At 40.3% G+C, this 19,549-nt stretch overlaps 1 protein-coding gene and 1 non-coding gene across 2 annotated transcripts; both read left to right on the forward strand.

Moving 5' to 3' along the window:
* Positions 1-8,477: 8,477 nt before the first annotated feature.
* trnaa-ugc (transfer RNA alanine (anticodon UGC)) lies at positions 8,478-8,549 on the forward strand. The gene has a single exon. It is a non-coding gene; the product is annotated as a tRNA-Ala (tRNA).
* Positions 8,550-14,653: 6,104 nt separating this feature from the next.
* snai1b (snail family zinc finger 1b) lies at positions 14,654-17,055 on the forward strand. Its single transcript, XM_067528490.1, has 3 exons — positions 14,654-14,904; positions 15,191-15,745; positions 16,072-17,055. The coding sequence occupies exons 1-3, from the start codon at positions 14,823-14,825 to the stop codon at positions 16,251-16,253; spliced, it is 819 nt and encodes a 272-aa protein (XP_067384591.1). The 5' UTR covers positions 14,654-14,822; the 3' UTR covers positions 16,254-17,055.
* The last annotated feature ends 2,494 nt before the right edge of the window (positions 17,056-19,549 follow it).

Here is a 19,549-nt window from a genome sequence, read left to right on the forward strand (position 1 = left end):
CTGGGTTATATGAGCTAATTTTCTAAAGACATGTTCAGATCAGCTTCAGCCGGGAGGTGCTCCACTCCACGGTCAATGCTGAGCTTATTTCTAATACATTCTTGGACTAACAGAAACTTAAGTCATGAGACTATGAAAAAAAAGTTGACATCCACTTTTGGTAGAACTTATAGCCCTGCTTTGCATAGGGTGCAGCAGGCATCCACACAACACACACGCTTAACATGGGCTACATGCATTTTCGTGATGATAACTTTGTTTTATCAGTTTAGTGACTCACAAGGTAATAAAAGGCTATCTGACTGGAGTAAATATAGCTATTGATGCTGCCAAAAGACCATAAATAACAACCACTCATACTGATCATGTCATGGAGGGGACAACTTCTGAATACAGTATAAGACATGTGTTGTGCAGAAGGATTGTCTACAACTATCGACTATAGGACTAACAGTCAAACTGTCTTTTGAAATAAAATCTATTAGATTGCAGATACAAATGTAGAGGTATGTCTGGCGAGTTAGTCAGTAGACTTAAGTTTTTTTTCACTGTTTATCCTATTGTTATCTAATTATTGGCTCTTGTATATGGAACTATCTTGTGCATATTTATTACATTTTAATGAATTTGACAAAACAGATTTTTTAATACTGTTTTAGAATTATATTACACAATACCAATCTCAAATAAATAAAGAGATTAACTTATTATTATTATTATTATCTGTGTCAGCCTTGTGATGTCCAGGGTGTACACCACCTTTGGCTGCTGGTCATGAGGTAGGCCCATAGAGGATAGATAGATAGATAGATAGATAGATAGATAGATAGATAGATAGATAGATAGATAGATAGATAGATAGATAGATAGATAGATAGATAGATTTTTTTAAATAAATGCATATGGCCTGTGTCGAAGCAGAAAATATATTTCCTTTATATGGTTGAAAGGGAGCATGGCAGCCCTTATTTGGGCTTTTATTCAAATATCACACACTGACGATCTTTATGTTGTCTATGGTCTCTTTAAAAGAGAGGAAGGGCGGCGCGGGATGGGAGGGGCCTCACGGAATGAAAACAAGACGCCTGTGACGTCACTAACGGAGAATCTGGTTTATTTGGCGATCTGAGGAAAAAACGGAAAACCTGGAGAAAAAAAATGAGAATATAGCAATGTATATGCGATCTCTACAGATTATTTTGTCTAACGTGCATTTTAGAACTCTATTCTGAAATCAATCGATGTGTGATAGGCTGCTGTTGTCGACTGTTATCGTCCGAAAAAGAAACCTTATTGACATTCGAAAAAAAAATATATGCTGCTCACAGGAAAGCTGTTTACATGTCAAAGACGTAAATAAACCCCAGATTCATGAATCAAAGTAAAACATAGACCGCAGATTGTCGTCATGTGGGAAGGGACAAGGCTTTCTGTGTGGGATATCCAGGTTAAACATGAATTATCCGTGTAGGCTAAGCTGCACAGCTGAAGGGTCAAAGCAATGACAGCTGTGGTTTAGCAACACTGCACGGAAGACACTCACCGTATAGGCCTGTGGCAATACAATCAAATGGACACAAAAGTGACTGTAGTGACTGTAATTGATAAAGACCGTAAACAAGGTCCGCCTCCCTGGAAGAAACAAACATCAACATTCTCCATCGACTAGACTCCTCATCAGCATTTGGTGCAATTTGTAGCTGGTGTCGTTTAATGTAATAAAGGACATCAATGGACGCTTTATTTCAGTGATTGGTTTGGGCCGCTATAGTACTGCTTTCAGACCTATTCGTGTCCTCCTGATAGGCCTAGGTCATTACCTATTGTAACGCACTGTAGACCAAGATAGCCTGTAATGTCAGTCAGTGACAGCCAAGCGATTGATAATGTAATTCTGCAATTGTACACGTTTTATTAGCCAAATGTTTTCTGTAGATAGGCATAGAAGGAATGCGGCAGCTTCACTGGCAAAAAGGATGTAGTGTGATAAACAGTTTTGACACAAATACACCATTTATTCGATGGAAAGAAGAAGAAAAAGAAGAACTGCTTACCTGCCTTTGCAGTGAAATATTCAAGTTGTAAACGAGATCTCACACACAGTAGAAACGACAACAATTCTTAAAGCATAGCTTTAGATAGCCTTTAAGTGAGGTAGTCAAAACACCATCATACAAAAATAAAAGGCTTTCTTCTTAGAAGAAGGGCTTCGTGTAAAATTTTACACTGATGTTTTAAGATCATAACATCTGCAGCTTTTTCCTCCTCTCCTCTTTTTTTTTCCTTGCAGATTTTGCTTCTGTTTATTGCTGCTTCCAGCTGATCCTCGGATCAGAATGTAGAACGTACAAAACAGCTGATCGTGAGATCACAATACACTCGGATACGCCCATCGCCACGCCCACTCTAACCAATCATCCAATCAGGTTTTTACACAGACACAAGCCGGGGCCTCTAGGTAACAGGGTAAGGGGCTGGGCAAGGGGAGCTGTCAACCTGCAGCCAGATGGAAGGAGTGACATAACTGGGAGACTGATCGGGGATCAGCTTTTACTCACCTTTCCTGTTGTTTGAAGTCGGGGCAAGGGGGATGGTAAACTGACCCAGAATTTGTGCTCACAGAGCTTCTAAAAAAAACCTTCTACAGCCAGGAAAAATGAAGAACTGTTGAAAACAAAGTGATTAAAATGTCAACTTGATGCTTAATCAAATAAATTCAGCAAGTCGAGCACAGAGCTGAAGGTCTTGCATCTAACCTGTTATATCAACACCTGAAGAGACTTAGGACCACTGATAGTGCACCTTTTTTGTATCTGTTCCTCTGTGTTTTTAATTTTAAAGTGTTTAACTGACATTAGTTTACATATATTTATTTATGTATTGAATATTGGCCAACATGAAAGACAGAGGGTAATCGAATTTTCTTTAAAGACAAGGTAATGAAACTGGTCAACTGGTTGAAAGCAAAGCTGATGGCAGCCTTGAGTATTTAAATGATTATGTCCACAAACCATATTCTCTTTGCTTTTCCAGGGAAATCAGGGAAATTCTTTACATTTTGTTTGCAAATAGAGCGGTTAACCCCCCCCCACAACAACCTTCTTTTCACCAAGAACTTCCACATGTCACTCAACATTTATCAGCCAATCAGATGTTTTTTTTCTGAATGCATGCACCAATCAAGTGTCCAATGAGCTTTTTAGTAGGTTTGAAAACCCCTGGTGGTCATTTTTACATTGCAGTCTGTAGCCTAATGCTTTGAGAGTAGTCACTGCCCTGTTTTATTGGAGATTTGGTTAAGTGGTGATAACATATATGTTAATAGGTGTGTGTTTTGTTTTTACTTCAATATAACACATCATGTGTTGTAGGCTACATTCACAGCTTGTTTTGTTTGCTATGGGCATGTTTAAGTGCACAAACCATGTATAAAAGTGCAAGCTGATAGGACATACTGTAGAAGAGGGCATTGGAACTGGCAAAAACTGTTTGATTTTTGGCTTAATCATCATTTAAATCTAGCAATGTCACAAACCTTTAATATTCTGCACAAAACTGCACAGGTCATCTAAATGCACAGTACCCTGTGAACAGTACTGTAGGAGAACTAAAGATTCTTATATCTTCTGTGCCAAATGTCATCAAGATTATATTGCTTATAATAACATTTGCAACTGGAATCATGTGAAGTTTGGAAATGTTTGTGACCTTTTTGTAGTGTGTTTATTTATGATTTATGTTCAGAAAAAGTCTCATATTGAAGCATATGTGTTGTGCTTCTAATACACAGAGATGATAATGCATCTCCTGGACAACCTCTGTCAAAGAACTTGTCATATTTTATAAATAAAGTGGACTCACTATACTGATTAATATTTATTTCATGTTTGACATGTTTATAGTTTAAGGAATAGCTGATCAGCTGATTAAAGAAGACACTGACTGCTCAGATAATATAGATATAGTGTATAGTAAATAAAGTCTAATTTACACTAAGTGGAAATTTTATAACATGTTATGTTTTATGAAACATGCAAATGTATGTGTGGGTATTGACCTAGCTGTGTGATTGGATGCTTCGAATTGTAACAGTATAATAAATTAAGCACATCTAACATTGATGTATATCCATCTCATACAGATTTTTTTTGGAAAGTACTTTTTCTGCTAAACTTTGTTACATCAATATATCTGGGAGGGATAAATGCAAGAATCCAGCAGAGTATGAGCTTCCTTGGGGCAGGACGATAAGGTTTCGACCTATACGGTTACCAGGTGCTAGGCAACTCATGGAGACGCACACACACACATTCACCCGGCGGCAATGATGATATCCAAACCCCAGTAACACGATGAACAAAAACATTCAGCAAGAACAGTTTGTGCATCTGTGCTTTTGGTAATGTCTGTTTTCTCAAACTAATCAGAAGAAGTCAAAGGCCTGTAATAACTTGTCTATTTTCTTGTAGCCTACATTACCGTGTCAGTAACTATGGTATTTATACACAGTAACCACCATCTACATAATAATTATCTTTAGATGTCATCACAACCACCTTGAATACACTTATGAGGGGAAAAAAAAAACAGAAGAAGTTGTCATTTTACATTATGTTATTTGCTGTATGTTCGGTTCTATTCTTTTTTACTTGATCCACACCAAAGTTTTCAATGAAGTTGCCCAGCTTCACAGGATTCCCACAGTGTCCCAAGCTGGTTAGAGAAATATGTGAAAGGTCACACTGGAATTTTTCCTCCCTCCTCTGGATGTGTTCAGGTTCACTAGTGTAACTTGCAGCTCTTGTTTACCAGCATTCCTCCCATTGCCCCTTTAGACACGCCTAGTTCAAGCATGTGCATTACTGCAGAGGTCTTCCAACCAATCAGACTTTGCAATGCAAACACACTTTGTTTGCCATGAAAGACTGAGGCCTGACAATGAACAGACTGAAATCTGCCTTGCTATGTGTGTTGACCCTTCAAACAGACAGTAGTGTGGCTTGTTTGTGAAAACTCATTCCTTCCCTGAGTGTGGCCCGGTAGGATAGCATGTGTGTAGGAGACAGTACTGACACTCAGTGTTTCCAGAGGCATCTTCTGAGTATTAGAATTTTCTGCAGATATATACATGTTTTAGAGGCACTGAAAACATGGACAGGAAAATAAAATAGTAAACACAGGTCCACTTATTTTCCTTCTTAGGGCTTTGTGTCATGTCAAAGAAAACAATTTAGCTGATAAAATATAACAAATGACATGCACAAGTTAGTTTAATCCTTAAAATAGTGTCAAATCCCACATTCACTGACCTTTCTCTTTTTAACTAATGACCACCTTGTCACGTGGTATGACTTATTTTTGGTTTCTCTGTCTCCTCTTTTTTCGCATGCTTTTCTGCCCCTACATAGTTTGCTGCTGTCAGATGATAAGACAGCAGACGCAGATGATAGTAGGTCAGACCCGCTCTGTGTTACCACTAACTGACAGCAGAAGCCGCAGTGTATATGACCTGCATGTGATGTGTTCAGGCTGGCCCGGTTGCAGATACATTAGAAGCTCTAGGTTGACTATTTAAAGAAGTGTTACATAATTTTCAAATACACTTTATGGTTTTTTGCAAAGTTGGATGGGAAAGTTGACTGCACTCTTGATTCTGTGCATTAACTAATAAGCCAGCTGGATACTGTTTAAAAATTATGCTGTGTCTAATCTTTAAATTGGACTGTAACTATATGTAAAAGTACCTACCAGTATCCAGCATATTCATAGGCTAAATGCTAAGAACACCACACCGATATGTTTATAAAGACAATGTGAATTGTTTTTTTTTTTGTGGTGTGTAATTGTGTAACAATGTTACCCATCCAGGTGTTGGCATGTTAACATTTGTTCTTCACAAGCGAAACTGCTGTTTTGTCAAAGTTCTATATGAGGAAAAATAATGTCATAAAGCTGTAAGCTGCATTTAGAGGGTTTCATGCTGCTATGTCAAAATTAAGTAAAATGTAAATTTTTCTGTTCTCCCCTCAGACATAAAGGGCGTTTTAGTAACAAAGAGCATAGAGGCAGTAGTAGTGTTAAACTTCATTGGTCATCCAGACCAAGACGTCTGCTGCAACAAGTGGCTTTTTCTCTGACACTGTCTGATACTTGTTTCGCGACAAAGTCATAAATTTGAACTCAGTGAAGATCTTAAAAAGCACAAAACTAAAATAGATGACTATTTCTTCTTAGCTTGTTTTCAGTAGCTGGCTTGGTCATCTGTCCTCTACACATGTTCAGAAGCAGTGTGGAGGGCGGTAATTGGAGAAATGAGTGTTTTTACACACACACACACACACACACACACACACACACACACACACACACACACACACACACACACAAAATGCATTTAGAGCTTATCTCCCTAGTTCCAGTCTTATGCTAGGCCAAGAAAGTGACATAGGACAGTTTTCTGGTTTTAAAGCTTTTACTGAAGTACTAGAGACATCTTACACTAATGTGAAACATGTCAACTTATTTTTGCCTGTGTTATTTTTATTAGGTACTTGTCCACTGTAATCTCTGGATGTCAGTGGCCTTAGATAAAGATATTCTGTCTGTGTCTCATGTTGCAGCCTGTCTGTACATGCTGCACTCTACAGTCCTTAGATAACTATCCTTCTAACACACAGATCACTTGTCTACTTTTCTTTAGTCAGCACAGTCACGACATGGTGGCTTGATGTCAACAATCTGAATCCATACAGCTGATTTAAATCTATGTCCTTGCCTCACCCTGGGATACCCCTCTGCAGGCTCGTGCATTTACAGTGTTTATTAATGGCTTTGGCTCAAATCTTCACATGCATTTTTCAAAACAGTTTATACATTAAGCACAACAATTAAGTTAACCAGCCAGAGGTTGTGCCTGACCCCATACCTTCAGCTCTTTTAAAAGTACATCCTTCTGTCAATAAATAAATCAGCTCATTCAAAATGAAATGTTCCATTAGCACTGTGCAAGTCCAAATGTTTCTCTGTTCTGGAAGTAGGACAAATTACAAATGTACACTTGCAGAATTGAGTGGAAACTGATTTATTTAACAATATAGTATACCTCTAAAACAGAGGGGGACATGGAAAGTTTGGCAACATATTCATCCACCTCTCACCTGATATTCAGGCTGGCAGTACAATCATCTGGCATGCAATATCCATCCGGGGCATGCTTCTGCCATCATGTTACCAGATGGAGCATTAGGGCATCAAACTTCCTGATGACATTTGGTTTAACGGTCTACAATTATGTATTTTCCACCAACACACAGAAAAAAATAAACTGGATATGAGAATGGAGAATATGGTGGTAGGAACTTTCTCATCATCTGTGGGTGGCAACGAATTGTTGTCTGATGACACTATTCCACACAGTTCACCATCTCGCATCACTACTCTCTCATTTTCAGAGATGAGCTCCCTGAGGGTCTCCAAGAAACTTGGCAGATGTGGCACATTGTCTGGTCCACTTATTGGCTTTATGTGGGTGCACATTTATGTGAATGCAGCATGCACGGTACTGGTACTGACTTTATCCATAATCCATACATTTACTACATTCAAAAGCAGTAACATGCAAAAACTGAAGGTGTGTCAAAAGTTTCTGAAGCAACTATATCTAAGCATGTGACACTTATAAGGAAGGTAGAAAGGTGGTGTCTCTTACTTTTCTCTCTTCTTTGTTTCCTTCCTGCTCCCTTCATTAGCCCTCCTGCGAAGCGTGCAAGCCATAGGACTGTCCCTACAAGGCAAATGCAAACAGGGCCTGGAAGTGGTGTCCTTGGCAGGGTGTGCTTGATAAACACAGCTTGGGTGAGGACAGGCTGTGTTCTTTAAAGGGGGATGACAGCCCCCCATTTACACACCCCTGGAGGATATTATAAAACTAATTGAGAGAGCTTTTTATAATTCCCCAGAGGCTTAAGGAGTGATGAGAAAGCACTGAATTTTAGCTCCTTGTCTGTCTCCAGCCTCTGTCTTTGGTATTCTCTTCATCCTCGCCATCACTTTGTTATTTCCCTAAAGTTAGCGTGGGAAGACGAGAAGCCCTTGTTCAGATGTGTTTTTAGAACTAAAATCAAAACATGCCCGGCGGGCTAAAAATAGCACAGGGCAAAGAAAGCTCCGCTGCACATGAAACAGTGTCTTTTCCATTCATTCATCCTGACGTCAATGAAGCTCCGCTGTTTACAAAGCAGCACTAAACAGACCGCAGCCCCTTGTTGGGCTGGGCCCTTTTCAAAATGTCACTGGCCTGTTTAAGAACACAAAAACCCATCATCCACTGAGAGGTTCGAAGGGTTCAAGGGTGAAATGACATAATCTGTGCTCCGTCAAAATAAAAATATGACGTTTAAAACGCTTACAAACAGTAATCAAACTTTAACAGGCACTGTCACATATATAGATTAGTTTCAAGCAGTTAGAGAATGGTAGGGGATGTAGCTCAGTGGTAGAGCGCATGCTTTGCATGTATGAGGCCCCGGGTTCAATCCCCGGCATCTCCACCCCTTTTAGCCGGCTGTTTATAGTAGACTAATAACTCTAACGATTAATACTATTTTGCACCACATATCTCTACATTTTCAATTTCACTTTTGATGTGTTGTTAAGTGTCCATGAGATTTCAAACGTAAACTAGATAAATCTGGTTACATTAACGCAGCCATTTTAGTTCCATTTGAATTTGATTTCTTATGGTACACAACTGTTGAATTCCACAGTTCGGTTCAGAGAACAGAAACATTTTAGGAAGGTGGTAAAAAGGCCATTTCTCCAACACTGCCTGCCAAAGAAACAAGACCACTCTAAGGGCCAAACTCTCATCAAACTCATTAGAAAACCTGCACAATTAACATTTGTGAAAAACATGTCCCAGTTTGTTTTTCTGCCAACATAAAGAATCAGCATTCAGCGGTGGAGATGATTGACCAGATGGGAGAAACAATCATATTCAGGCCTGCACGGGTGAGTGTCAGACAGAAATGAAAAGTCCACAGGCACAACGCAATAAAATTTTGTTTTAATGATTGGTTTCTGTCAGTTATCATAATTTAACTAAAACTAAAGAAAAAAACAAAACAAGCCACTCATTCTTTACTTCACACAGTCCAGTGAATATGTTGTGTTGGCCAACCTGGAGGTTTGTCACTGAGGCAGATGTGGTTTTTGTTGATCCTCTTCAAGGCTCAACACACACATTACCCAGTGTCCAGTCTCTTTAATTCGGGTAATGACGTGTGTGTGTGTGTGTGTGTGTGTGTGTGTGTGTGAGTATACTGTACTTCTTTGTGTAGTGACCCCAGGTTGAGAGATTTGATACATTATTGGTCTTTGACCGCCCCCCTGTGGTTCACCTCAGAACTTTCCTTCAGAGGAGCAGTTCACCATGTGAACAAGGGCAGGCGCTACTTCGTAGATTCTTTCCTGCTTGACCCCAAAGGATCAACGGCTTTGGAGGTAACATGAGAAACGTTTAATACATCCACAATTCCTGCAGATCGGTACTGACTGTTTTAAATTGTATATCTTTTTTTTTTATCTTTTGGAGTATCTAATAAGTAAATACATAAAATAAAATAAACAACAAAAATGAATTTAACGATTTAATTACAATTTACAAATTATACAAATACAATGGTGATCAGTTGATGAGCTTCACCTCAAAGTATTTTGATTTTCCCTACATTGACTTTTGTTGTTCTTTGTTTACAATTCATTACTCTTTTCTTTATGATCCCAATAACATGTTAATCTTAAAATGATTGGCAAGTTAATTCTACTAGTTAATTCAACAAGTTAATTTTAAGTGTTGAACATTACAAATAAAAATGCACAAAACAATTAAAAAGCGACATAAATGACAAAATTAAGAAACTGTAATATCTCCAGTCTACTTTTTAAAGTCAGCCCAAGAAGCTTCTGATATTAATTAGTAAGAGTGGGATGTTTACTGGCTCAAAAGGAAGTAAACAACTGAGTTTTAATAGTGTCATATATTACATCAAAGGGTGCCTATGACTGGACAGAGGTCTCTGCCTGCTGTCCAGATAAGGTTTGAGCAGAGACACACATCTGGTCGAATTCCATCTTCGTTAACATCTATAAAAGATTTTGTGAGAAAGACATAAAATAACTTGTTCATCATATCACAAAAACACTTTGCATGGCATGTTTGTACTCTGGCCTCTACAAGGACTCTGGCCTTGTACTCTGGCCAAAAAAAAACTTACTCTCTTAAAGGATGGAGATTTTTTTCATTACTCAGACAAATGACAGTGTTGGCTCCTCTGTGACTCTGTCAAATGTTTGCTCAGGCCCTCATGCAACAATATATGTCTGACCAAGTATACACATGGCTTTGTAATTATGTGTTGATGATAGAAAAAGCACAGGCGCATTTCATCTGGGTCGTTCCATTTTGTTAGGCTCAATGATGTGCATATATTGTCCTGATTTGTGATTTGGCTCATGATTTTTCCAAAGAATATAGAGACATATGTTACTATATTGAGGGTAACACAGGTTCTAATAACTCAGCAGCTTCTGCATCTTACAAGATTCAAGATTCAACAACTTTATTGATCCCATAGGAAAATTGTGTTGCCTTGTTACAGCTGCTCTCCCTGTGAAAGTTGAAAGAAAGGAAAAGAACATCCACCAAACCCAGACAATAAAGAAATACAAACTACTGATCAATAAGTAAGAACAAACCCAGCTAAAGGAGTAAAAATGAATTAAATAAAAATAATAAATGAAATAAAAAACAATACTAATTGTCCATTTTTGGGTAAGAAGAGCGAAAGGCCTCTTTACATTTACATTAATTTTATCTTATTCTCATACTGGTCTAACCATAAATGGATGTCTATATTCTTTGGCTTTTTTGCCTTCCATTACCAATAAAAGTATTATTGTTAATATTATTGATAGTATTGTATCATCCAGTGGGTTGAATAATTTATTGCAAAATATCAAATCAGCTGTTGGTGGTGCACCAAGACATACTCAATCATGTGTGTTTGTGTCTAACGTAGTGACTCAAACAGAGAACATGTATGGACAACAGAGTACATGTGTAGGAGTGTGGTTCCATACTCTGCATTCCTCTGAGGTAATCTTATCTTACTCCTGCTGGGTTTATGGACCTCTGAACTGTAGGGCAACGTTTACACACACCCACACACACACACACACACACACACATACCAGTCTACATGTATAAACAAACGATTATACAGTGATGAAGTAGTATGATGTAATTTATGCATGTTAGAAATAGTCTGGCAAGTTATCTTTTGAAGCGTGAGTTGATAGTAAAATCACATGTCATGAGATAGTTAACACATCCAGTTGGACAATCTATACCTTGATTAATGATGCCACTGAGTCTACAGACATGCTTGAGATGCTTCAGTTAAAGATACAGCAGAGCATTACAGCCTTGATAGAGCCATCCAGTCACTCTAATTACCTTTCTTTCAGATTTAAATGGAGGCACCTTGGAAGATCTTGATTCATCACTTACAAAAGGAAATTGACCGAACTTGATTAAGCTGTGTCATTCTTCAGGAGCCGGTCAGGAGCCAGTCTAGAAAAAAACTACCTGCATAAACATCAGATGTAAATGTGGCCGTCACTTGGTCTGAATGCAGTGAATAGGAACGATGCTACTGATTGTTGGAGGGTCGTCAGCAGTTTTAAAATGTAAAGTGCGGCTTTAAGCTGCACTTGCAGTGTGGTTGTTCCTTAAGTTAAAACATTTGTACAACAGCAAAGGATGATGGAGAGCTGGCTTCTTTTTAAATGCATAAAAGGAAAGTAGGCTAGCGTAGGCTAATTGGATTGCCATCAGTGCACAAAATATATACATATATTCAAGTAATGAAATATATTCATGTGAAAAATGTGATTGGTTATTGCCAATTTTATTGACACCAAACATTGTACAGACTTTGGGAGAAAATGGTGTAAAGGTCTAAGTGTTATAACAATGCAGAGAAAAGAAAAAAATAAGTAACTGACCTTTCTCGTATCTATAGTTTAGGTTTTTAGAAGAATTATTTTATCTATTTGTCCAGCTGTGTGATGTAGTTTATTTTCCAGATAATAAGCTGAAAAACCAAGCAACAATTTTCTTTGTCTGATAGAACAAAGTGTTTGATTCTCATTATGCAAATCCTGTAAAATAAACAAAAAACATTGTACCAAATTGTTTTTAACAGATTAAGAAATGATCAACATAATTTACTAACATACATTTTTAAGTCTTCCAACTGAAACCAGGATATGCTTTCATGTAGTAGATTTCTACAAATACTGAAAATATTATTTGCAGTATTTGAAAATGTATCAGTAACGAGAACATTGCAATCAGCCTTTTTTAAAAAAAAGTTTTTTAAATATAGGTATAACAAAAACCCTAAATTATGATATTTTGATTCAATGTGAAAAAAATAAAAATGACAAAGCTATGCAGCTGATCTGAAGGGTTTCACTGTGATCAACAAACGGTTTAACAAACTGCATCAATACAGTTTCTCTAATACACGACATCCACTGTTAGTGTAAAAGACCTATTTTCTTTTTTGCACACAATAGCCTGACTCCCACGTGGTTGTAGTTATTTTTTATTTTATCATTGATTATAAGACTTAATGAACATTTGTCTTCAACATCACTTTGAGATAGAGGAGGTGTCAGCAGCGTTGAGCCTTTGTGGGACCACCGGCTGCTCCAAGCCTGAGGCTGAACAGGGGAGAACATCTGCTCCCAGCAGAAAACTTTTCATGTCTTCATGGCCCCTGTGTGCCATGAGGTCAGTCTAACCTGTGTTGTAACACAGTTTGTCTGCAGACAACCCCACAGACAAACTGCTCCACCCAAACAGGCAAAGTGTATCATCAGCTGTTTGCCCTCTTACACCCTCCTACACTTGTGTGTCATATCAGGTGGACGTTTGGCATTATTTTCTTTTTATGTGAAAAATGAAATACACAAACAGGTCAAATCATACACACTTCAGTAAATCACTATGCAGTTACACACACATTTTCTTTTCATTGCCAGAGTCCTCATCACCAGCAGACCCACAACTCTCCCACAACACTTTCACGTGTGTTTTTACTATTTGCCTTTTGTTTTAATGCTGTCCTGCCCTTGTGACCCTCCCAGTCTACGTGTCATCGGCGTCAACAAGTGCTAACAACATGTGAACTTTTGGGCATGCCCGGACAATGGCGCCTTAAAGGCTGGTTTATGTGGCTCATCACCCACCCATCCTGCCACCGATCAGGAGCTTTTGACTCGCTTTGCATCTCTAAACAGGACACACACAAACTGTCACAATCCTCTGTAATGGCCGGCACCTGATCGTCGGCCTCAGGGGGCGTTTGCGCCCAACGAACCGGTTTCTTTTGATTGATTACACATTTGAATTGTTTACAGGACCTATTTACATTCAGATTCACATAAATATAATCTGTACATTTATAATAATATGAGGATAAAATTAGTAAAATAAGTCAGTGATGGTTTTAAAGAGACAAAAGATATGAAACTGCGACTATTACAAACACTGATGATGATGCGCTCGAGTAAAAACAAAAGGATACAACATGTGGGAAGCCCATTTCCTCTTGCAGCATTTTATCACATGTCGTTGCATTTCATGCCACCTCAAGGCACAAGGGCCCTGTCCGGCTTCACATCATCACCACTGTTCCTGCAAGCGCGGATAATTTAGCCTCAGATCGTGCTGTGAGCAAGCTGGGAACATTACCTCCTTTATCTGAGAGGACTTCTCTCCCGCAGAGAGACAAGGGGAGATGCGGCCAAGATGAACTGGCTGTTTTGTACTGAGGGGAGCAAAGGGAACAAGGCGCTTGTCTCTTCACAAGTGCCTCCCAAAAAAGCCACAGAAACGAGCAGATGTATCGTAAAATGCCACTTATTTACGGTGAAATGCTCTAAACTAAAGTGAAAAAGTGCAACCAAACCAAAGTCTGTTCAACATTCTCTAAAAGAATCAGCAGTCAAATTAAGCGTCGCCACACTCGCCACTGTAGAGACAAATTGGGAAAAGAGGATGTATCACTATCCACCCTTACACCTTTACATGCTTTGGTAGTGATGAAATCGTGGGTTTTACACACACACACCTGCATGAACATATTTTACTATTCCACCATACTTTTTGACATTTTCTACAGGGTTTCCAGTCTTGTAGAAATGAGCCGACAGAGGACGCTCGAGCTCAGTTTGCCACGACTCGTTTCCTTTAACTCGTTTAAACCATCTCTCGCTCTCTGTGAGCTGCATTTATTGCGCTGAATCTTTTTACAACCAAACAAATCTGCAAGTGCACATGTTACACGATTCACTTTGTCAGTGCATTTATCTACTGACATTTAATGACAATAAGAATCTGCCTGTAGCTAAAGAGCGACTCATTAGAGCCGTGAAATGTCCATTAGATTTGCGCTTCCCAGCAGCTTTTGGCGCAGTGGGCACCTGTGGTGAATGGGGCTGGCGCCGTGACACACGGGGTGTGTCTCTGGGCGGAGATCTGCCCACCCACCCACTGCTTTTCCCCTCTGGTTACTATATGAGGAGGCAACTTTGCGAGTCTTCAACAAGACACATTCAGTCTTAGCGCTTTAAAAGTCTTTTCTCTCCGTCCGACTGGAATCTGCAGCTGTCTGAGGAAGAAGACCTCACACCTGAGCGCACTCCGCTGCGGGAATTATTTTTTTAATTGCTCGGAAGAACCAGACCTCATCATGCCTCGTTCATTCCTTGTGAAGAAATATTTTTCCAACAAGAAGCCATACTACAGGGAAAGCCAGCTGGAGAGTCAAGCTGGTAAGAAGTTACTCACTGATTCTATCTGATGCATCTGTGATATTACTAAATGTGACACCTAGATTAAATTACACACAGACCTATGTGGGAGGTTAAATGTAGCTTCTTGGGTGCAAAACATACTGCAAAGTGTTTCTTGTCAAGTGGAAAATCTGCTAATGAAAGGTAAATGTTGCTGAGGTCAATACTGTAACAAGACTCCTAAGAATGAAAACCAGTTTAGAGCTTTATTAGATTATCCATCCATTTCAATGAAAACCTGACTTTTTCTTTTCTGTGTCATCAGCTTTTGTCCCAGAGAGCTTTCCACGGGCTGAACTTCCTGCACAGAACAACAGCTCTGCCCTGACCTGCTATCCCACCAACACATTTTGTAGCCTCACGGACACACTATCTGCACCTCTGTCCCCACTCACCCCAATGTCTCTGCCCTCTTCACCTCTGGGTCCCTTGGATCTCAGCAGCTCTCCCTCCAACAGCAGTGGTGAGGAAGAGGATGATGGAGGGCGTACATCAGATCCCCCTAGTCCGGACATCATCCAGCATGTCTACCACTGTCTGCACTGCAGTAAGAGCTACAGCAGCCTCTCTGCACTGTCCCAACATCAGATGTCCCACCACCAGATCTCCCACAGTGCTCCCTTGCCAAAAACACCTTCTCTGACCACCGAGGCCTCTGCACGACCGGCCTTCCATTGCAAACACTGCCCGAAGGAGTACACCAGCCTGGGAGCGCTGAAAATGCACATTCGCTCACACACTCTGCCGTGCGTGTGCCCCACCTGCGGCAAGGCCTTCTCCAGACCATGGCTGCTCAGAGGACATATTCGCACGCACACAGGTATGTAAGCAACCGTAGCAACCTTTCATTTTGTTATGTCAGAGTACTGATTTCCAAACTGCTGGCTTGCGAATGTAACAGCCAGTTGCACCTTGTGCTCATTGATATTCAATGATGTCCCCTGACGTGTGGGCAAATGTTATTGCTCAGCATGGCTCAATCTAATCTCAGCTTCACTGTAGTTCTGCATGACAAAGGCAATCTGCATTAAGTAAGTTAGGACAGTGTTCCTGCTCTTTTGTCAGTTATCTGCAGATCACTGAAAAAACAATGACCAGAGGCCAAGCCTATTGTCCTGAAGCTAACTGTGCTTTCTTCTACCCAAGGTGAGCGACCCTTTGCTTGTCAACACTGTAACCGGGCCTTTGCTGATCGCTCCAACCTGCGCGCCCACCTGCAGACCCACTCTGAAGTGAAGAAGTACCAATGTGGCTCCTGCTCACGGACCTTCAGCCGCATGTCCCTGCTGCACAAACACAACGCCTCTGGATGCTGCCCTGCCTCATAGACTCACATTCCCTGGACTGCTCTCACAAGCCAGTTGAAGTTGTTTACTGTTCCCCCGCTTGACTAGAGCTGACACTCATTTGGGAGAGAACTTTTTGATTGTTACCAGCTTAATGTAACTTTAAGAGACTGCAGCTTTTATAAAATGACTTAAGTGCCTTAATGTCAGGACTCTCTCTTTTTTTTTTTTTTTAAGGTCATATCGGTATCTGCAGCACACTGTCTCCTATCAACTGTTTGTGTTTTTGAATTAATTGAAGCTGGACATGCAGTTAATTCCCAGGCAACTCCATTGGTGCCGGCCGGTCCGGGACTCTGGCCATGTTGCAGCTGTTTGGGTGTGTTTGTTTGTGCGGGGATGTCATTCCTCACCATATTCTCCATACATACAGTGTGTGTGTGTGTGTGTGTGTGTGTTTGTGCGTGTGTGTTGAGACAGCTGTCTGTGTATGGTGCATTGTGGAAGCAGAGTGGTGAGAGACACATTAGCTCTGACCTCGACGACAGGTGAACCCCCCCCCCCCAACCATTCTCCTGCTCATTCCACAAACACTTTCCACATACACTCATAGTGTGTGCCATCGGACATGAAAGGCCCACTTAAGCTTGACCAAACAACACAACTTGCCTTCACTAATATCGTCAAGTTACAGTCTAAATGACATATTTAGATATGTATTTGGGAGATTATTGACCTCCTTTTTTGATGAACATATTTGAACTTGTTCAAATAAGAATTCTGTGCCATTTTAAGCTTTTGCATTTCTTGCAATGTGTAAATAAATGCTTTGTTTTTTTTGATAAAAACTGTTTTGAACCTACTTATTATATACTCTTACAATGATTATTTCAACAGGTATTGTATTAACTCACAACTCTAAATTAGTTCATCAGGACAGACATGACAGTTTCTGAATGGGAAGACAGAGGTGTGTGTGTGTGTGTGTGTGTGTGTGTTAGGAAGAGCTGGAACAGGTTTGTGCGATGCTGAGTGATAAGGCGAACACCTGCACACACCTGCCAGGTTGTCAGCACACATGCTATAGAGACAAGGGGGGGTTGCACCATGAGTGCAGGTGGGAGGAAGGGAGGTGAGCAAAAATTAAAGTAAAGAGGAGGATGCTGAGCAAGAAAGTTGTTTTGTTTTTTCCACTTAAAAACCACAGCCAGCAAGTTCTGTTAAAGAAAGTCAGTGTGAAATTAGCTGAGTGTGGGAATCCTACTGACCCACTTCCTGCAGTTGAATGACCACAGATGGGAGCAGAACACTTTAGGCTAAAAACCAACAATATACCCCTGAGAGTTGGGCTCAGGGCTGTGTCGACAGGACCTCAGGACTGACACAGATCCACTCAGTCTGTGCAGCCATCTGCTGCATAATGGTTAAACTCCGATTACCTTGTAGGAACGTTTAGAGGAAGTCTGCCCAGGAGCCCAGCTGAGGGTGAACATCTAGGTTACACATATGGCAGCAATGTGTCTTCAATTCCCACTGCCCTCTTGACCCGCACACACTGACGCCAGCATGTCTTAGTGAGGTAACAACACATTTCCTCCAATAGCTCTCAGTGATGAGAGGTGGATGCATGTGTGTGTGTGTGAGTGAGGAGGCTTTCGAAAAACTTGGGATCAGATTGCATGACTTAGCTTGCTCAATGTAAACAGCACCCAAAAGGGTAGACACGTGCACACACACACACGCACACATGAGAACATACACCTACTGGATATAAATCTTTACTTTGATCAAGGGGGATTTCTCGTTTGTCTGCCGGTACCTCTGGGCTGTTTAAAGCAAGAGGGGAGAGTCATGTAGCTGCTGCACACCTACACAGGCAATGAGTCAGAGTGGCAGATGATCGGGCCAGAGGGGATTTAACTCAGTTTCAATTGCAGACAGTGTCCCATTTGGTGGGCACAGAGAAGGGCCAGCAGGGTTGAATGGGTTAAAAGACTGAGAAGACACATAACATGTCAAAAAATGCTCTAGAGGTATTTGATATTTAACCTTTGCCCTCACAAAATTCTACAAAACCGTGCCACCAAACACGCTGTCATTCCTGAAAAATTTCATCCATTTTGAAATTTAACTCTGACATCTGGTTAGGGGGTCATTGTTCTATTTGCAGTGGGTAGGAGGCAGTCTATTACTCTGTAGCTTTGAGGCAATGAGATCACTGGACTTGTCACTTCACTTTTTCAGTGTGTGTGTGTGTGTTTGAGTGTAACATCATATTGGTCTCCTCAAAGTGTTTTAATGTTCACAACATCACACATGTAGATCCTATCTAATGTGACATTCCTGAGCCATTAGTGACAGACACACAACACCGTCACGTAATAGAAAAAGAAGAAGGAGGCTGCTCGGCCTCCCTGCTCTTGAGTCCAATTAATACTTTGATTTTCCTGTAATGTCATCACCAATACATTTTAATATCTCACTTTTGTCAGTCCCCTTATGTTCCCTTGGTCTAAAAAAATGAAAATGATTAAAAAATAATTAAAATTAAATCTTTTTTTTCTGCTATTCCAAAGAATCTGACCCCTGGGTGTTGCTTCATGAAGTACTTTGGTTTTGTGTACACAAAAGTCGATGTTTGACAATTTGCAGCCGGATTAGTTTTATTTTGTTATCGAGTGCCGTCATCTTGGAAAAAGAAAATATATGCCTTTCTCTAAACTATCATCCTGTGGCGTGTCATAAGTGGAGCTCTTTATGTGTGTAACAGAACAGATTACAGGGCTGCATAAACTCCACTCTCTTGATTTAAGCAATGGAAAGCAGCTCTGTATGTCAACATTTGAACAAATCTTCTCCAACATGTAGGACCAACATTTGTGAAAGCTAAAATTGCATTTTTCTCCTTTTTCTTCTTTACTCTTCTGTGCATGTGGTTGTGGTAATGTTTGGGACACAGGAAGTTGCCTGTCAGGCTTGTGTAAACGTAGCCCCTCTAAAAAGTGCTGATATAAAGCATCTGGGTGCGGCTACAGCTGTTTGTCTGTACACAGATATATGAGTGTTTTTGTGGGTCTCTGTGCAGAGGGGATTTCTCTCCATATTAAAGGAGAGGCAGCATAGAGTCTATTGCTGAAATCAGAACTGATAGGGATTGCAGAGCTGAATCACTGGAGAATCAGATTCCAGCCAAGAGGGTTAAGTCACTGGGTTAAAGTTTCAAACCTTCTTGCAAGCTTCAGTGCTGTTACACAATGTGAATGACTGAAGAGTCACTCCTGTGTTGGCGGTTGCTGCTCAGCTTTCTCACATGCCATTGTCCCACAAAAGACATTAAA

This window comes from Channa argus, chromosome 13 (assembly GCF_033026475.1).
Source record: "Channa argus isolate prfri chromosome 13, Channa argus male v1.0, whole genome shotgun sequence".
NCBI lineage: Eukaryota > Metazoa > Chordata > Actinopteri > Anabantiformes > Channidae > Channa > Channa argus.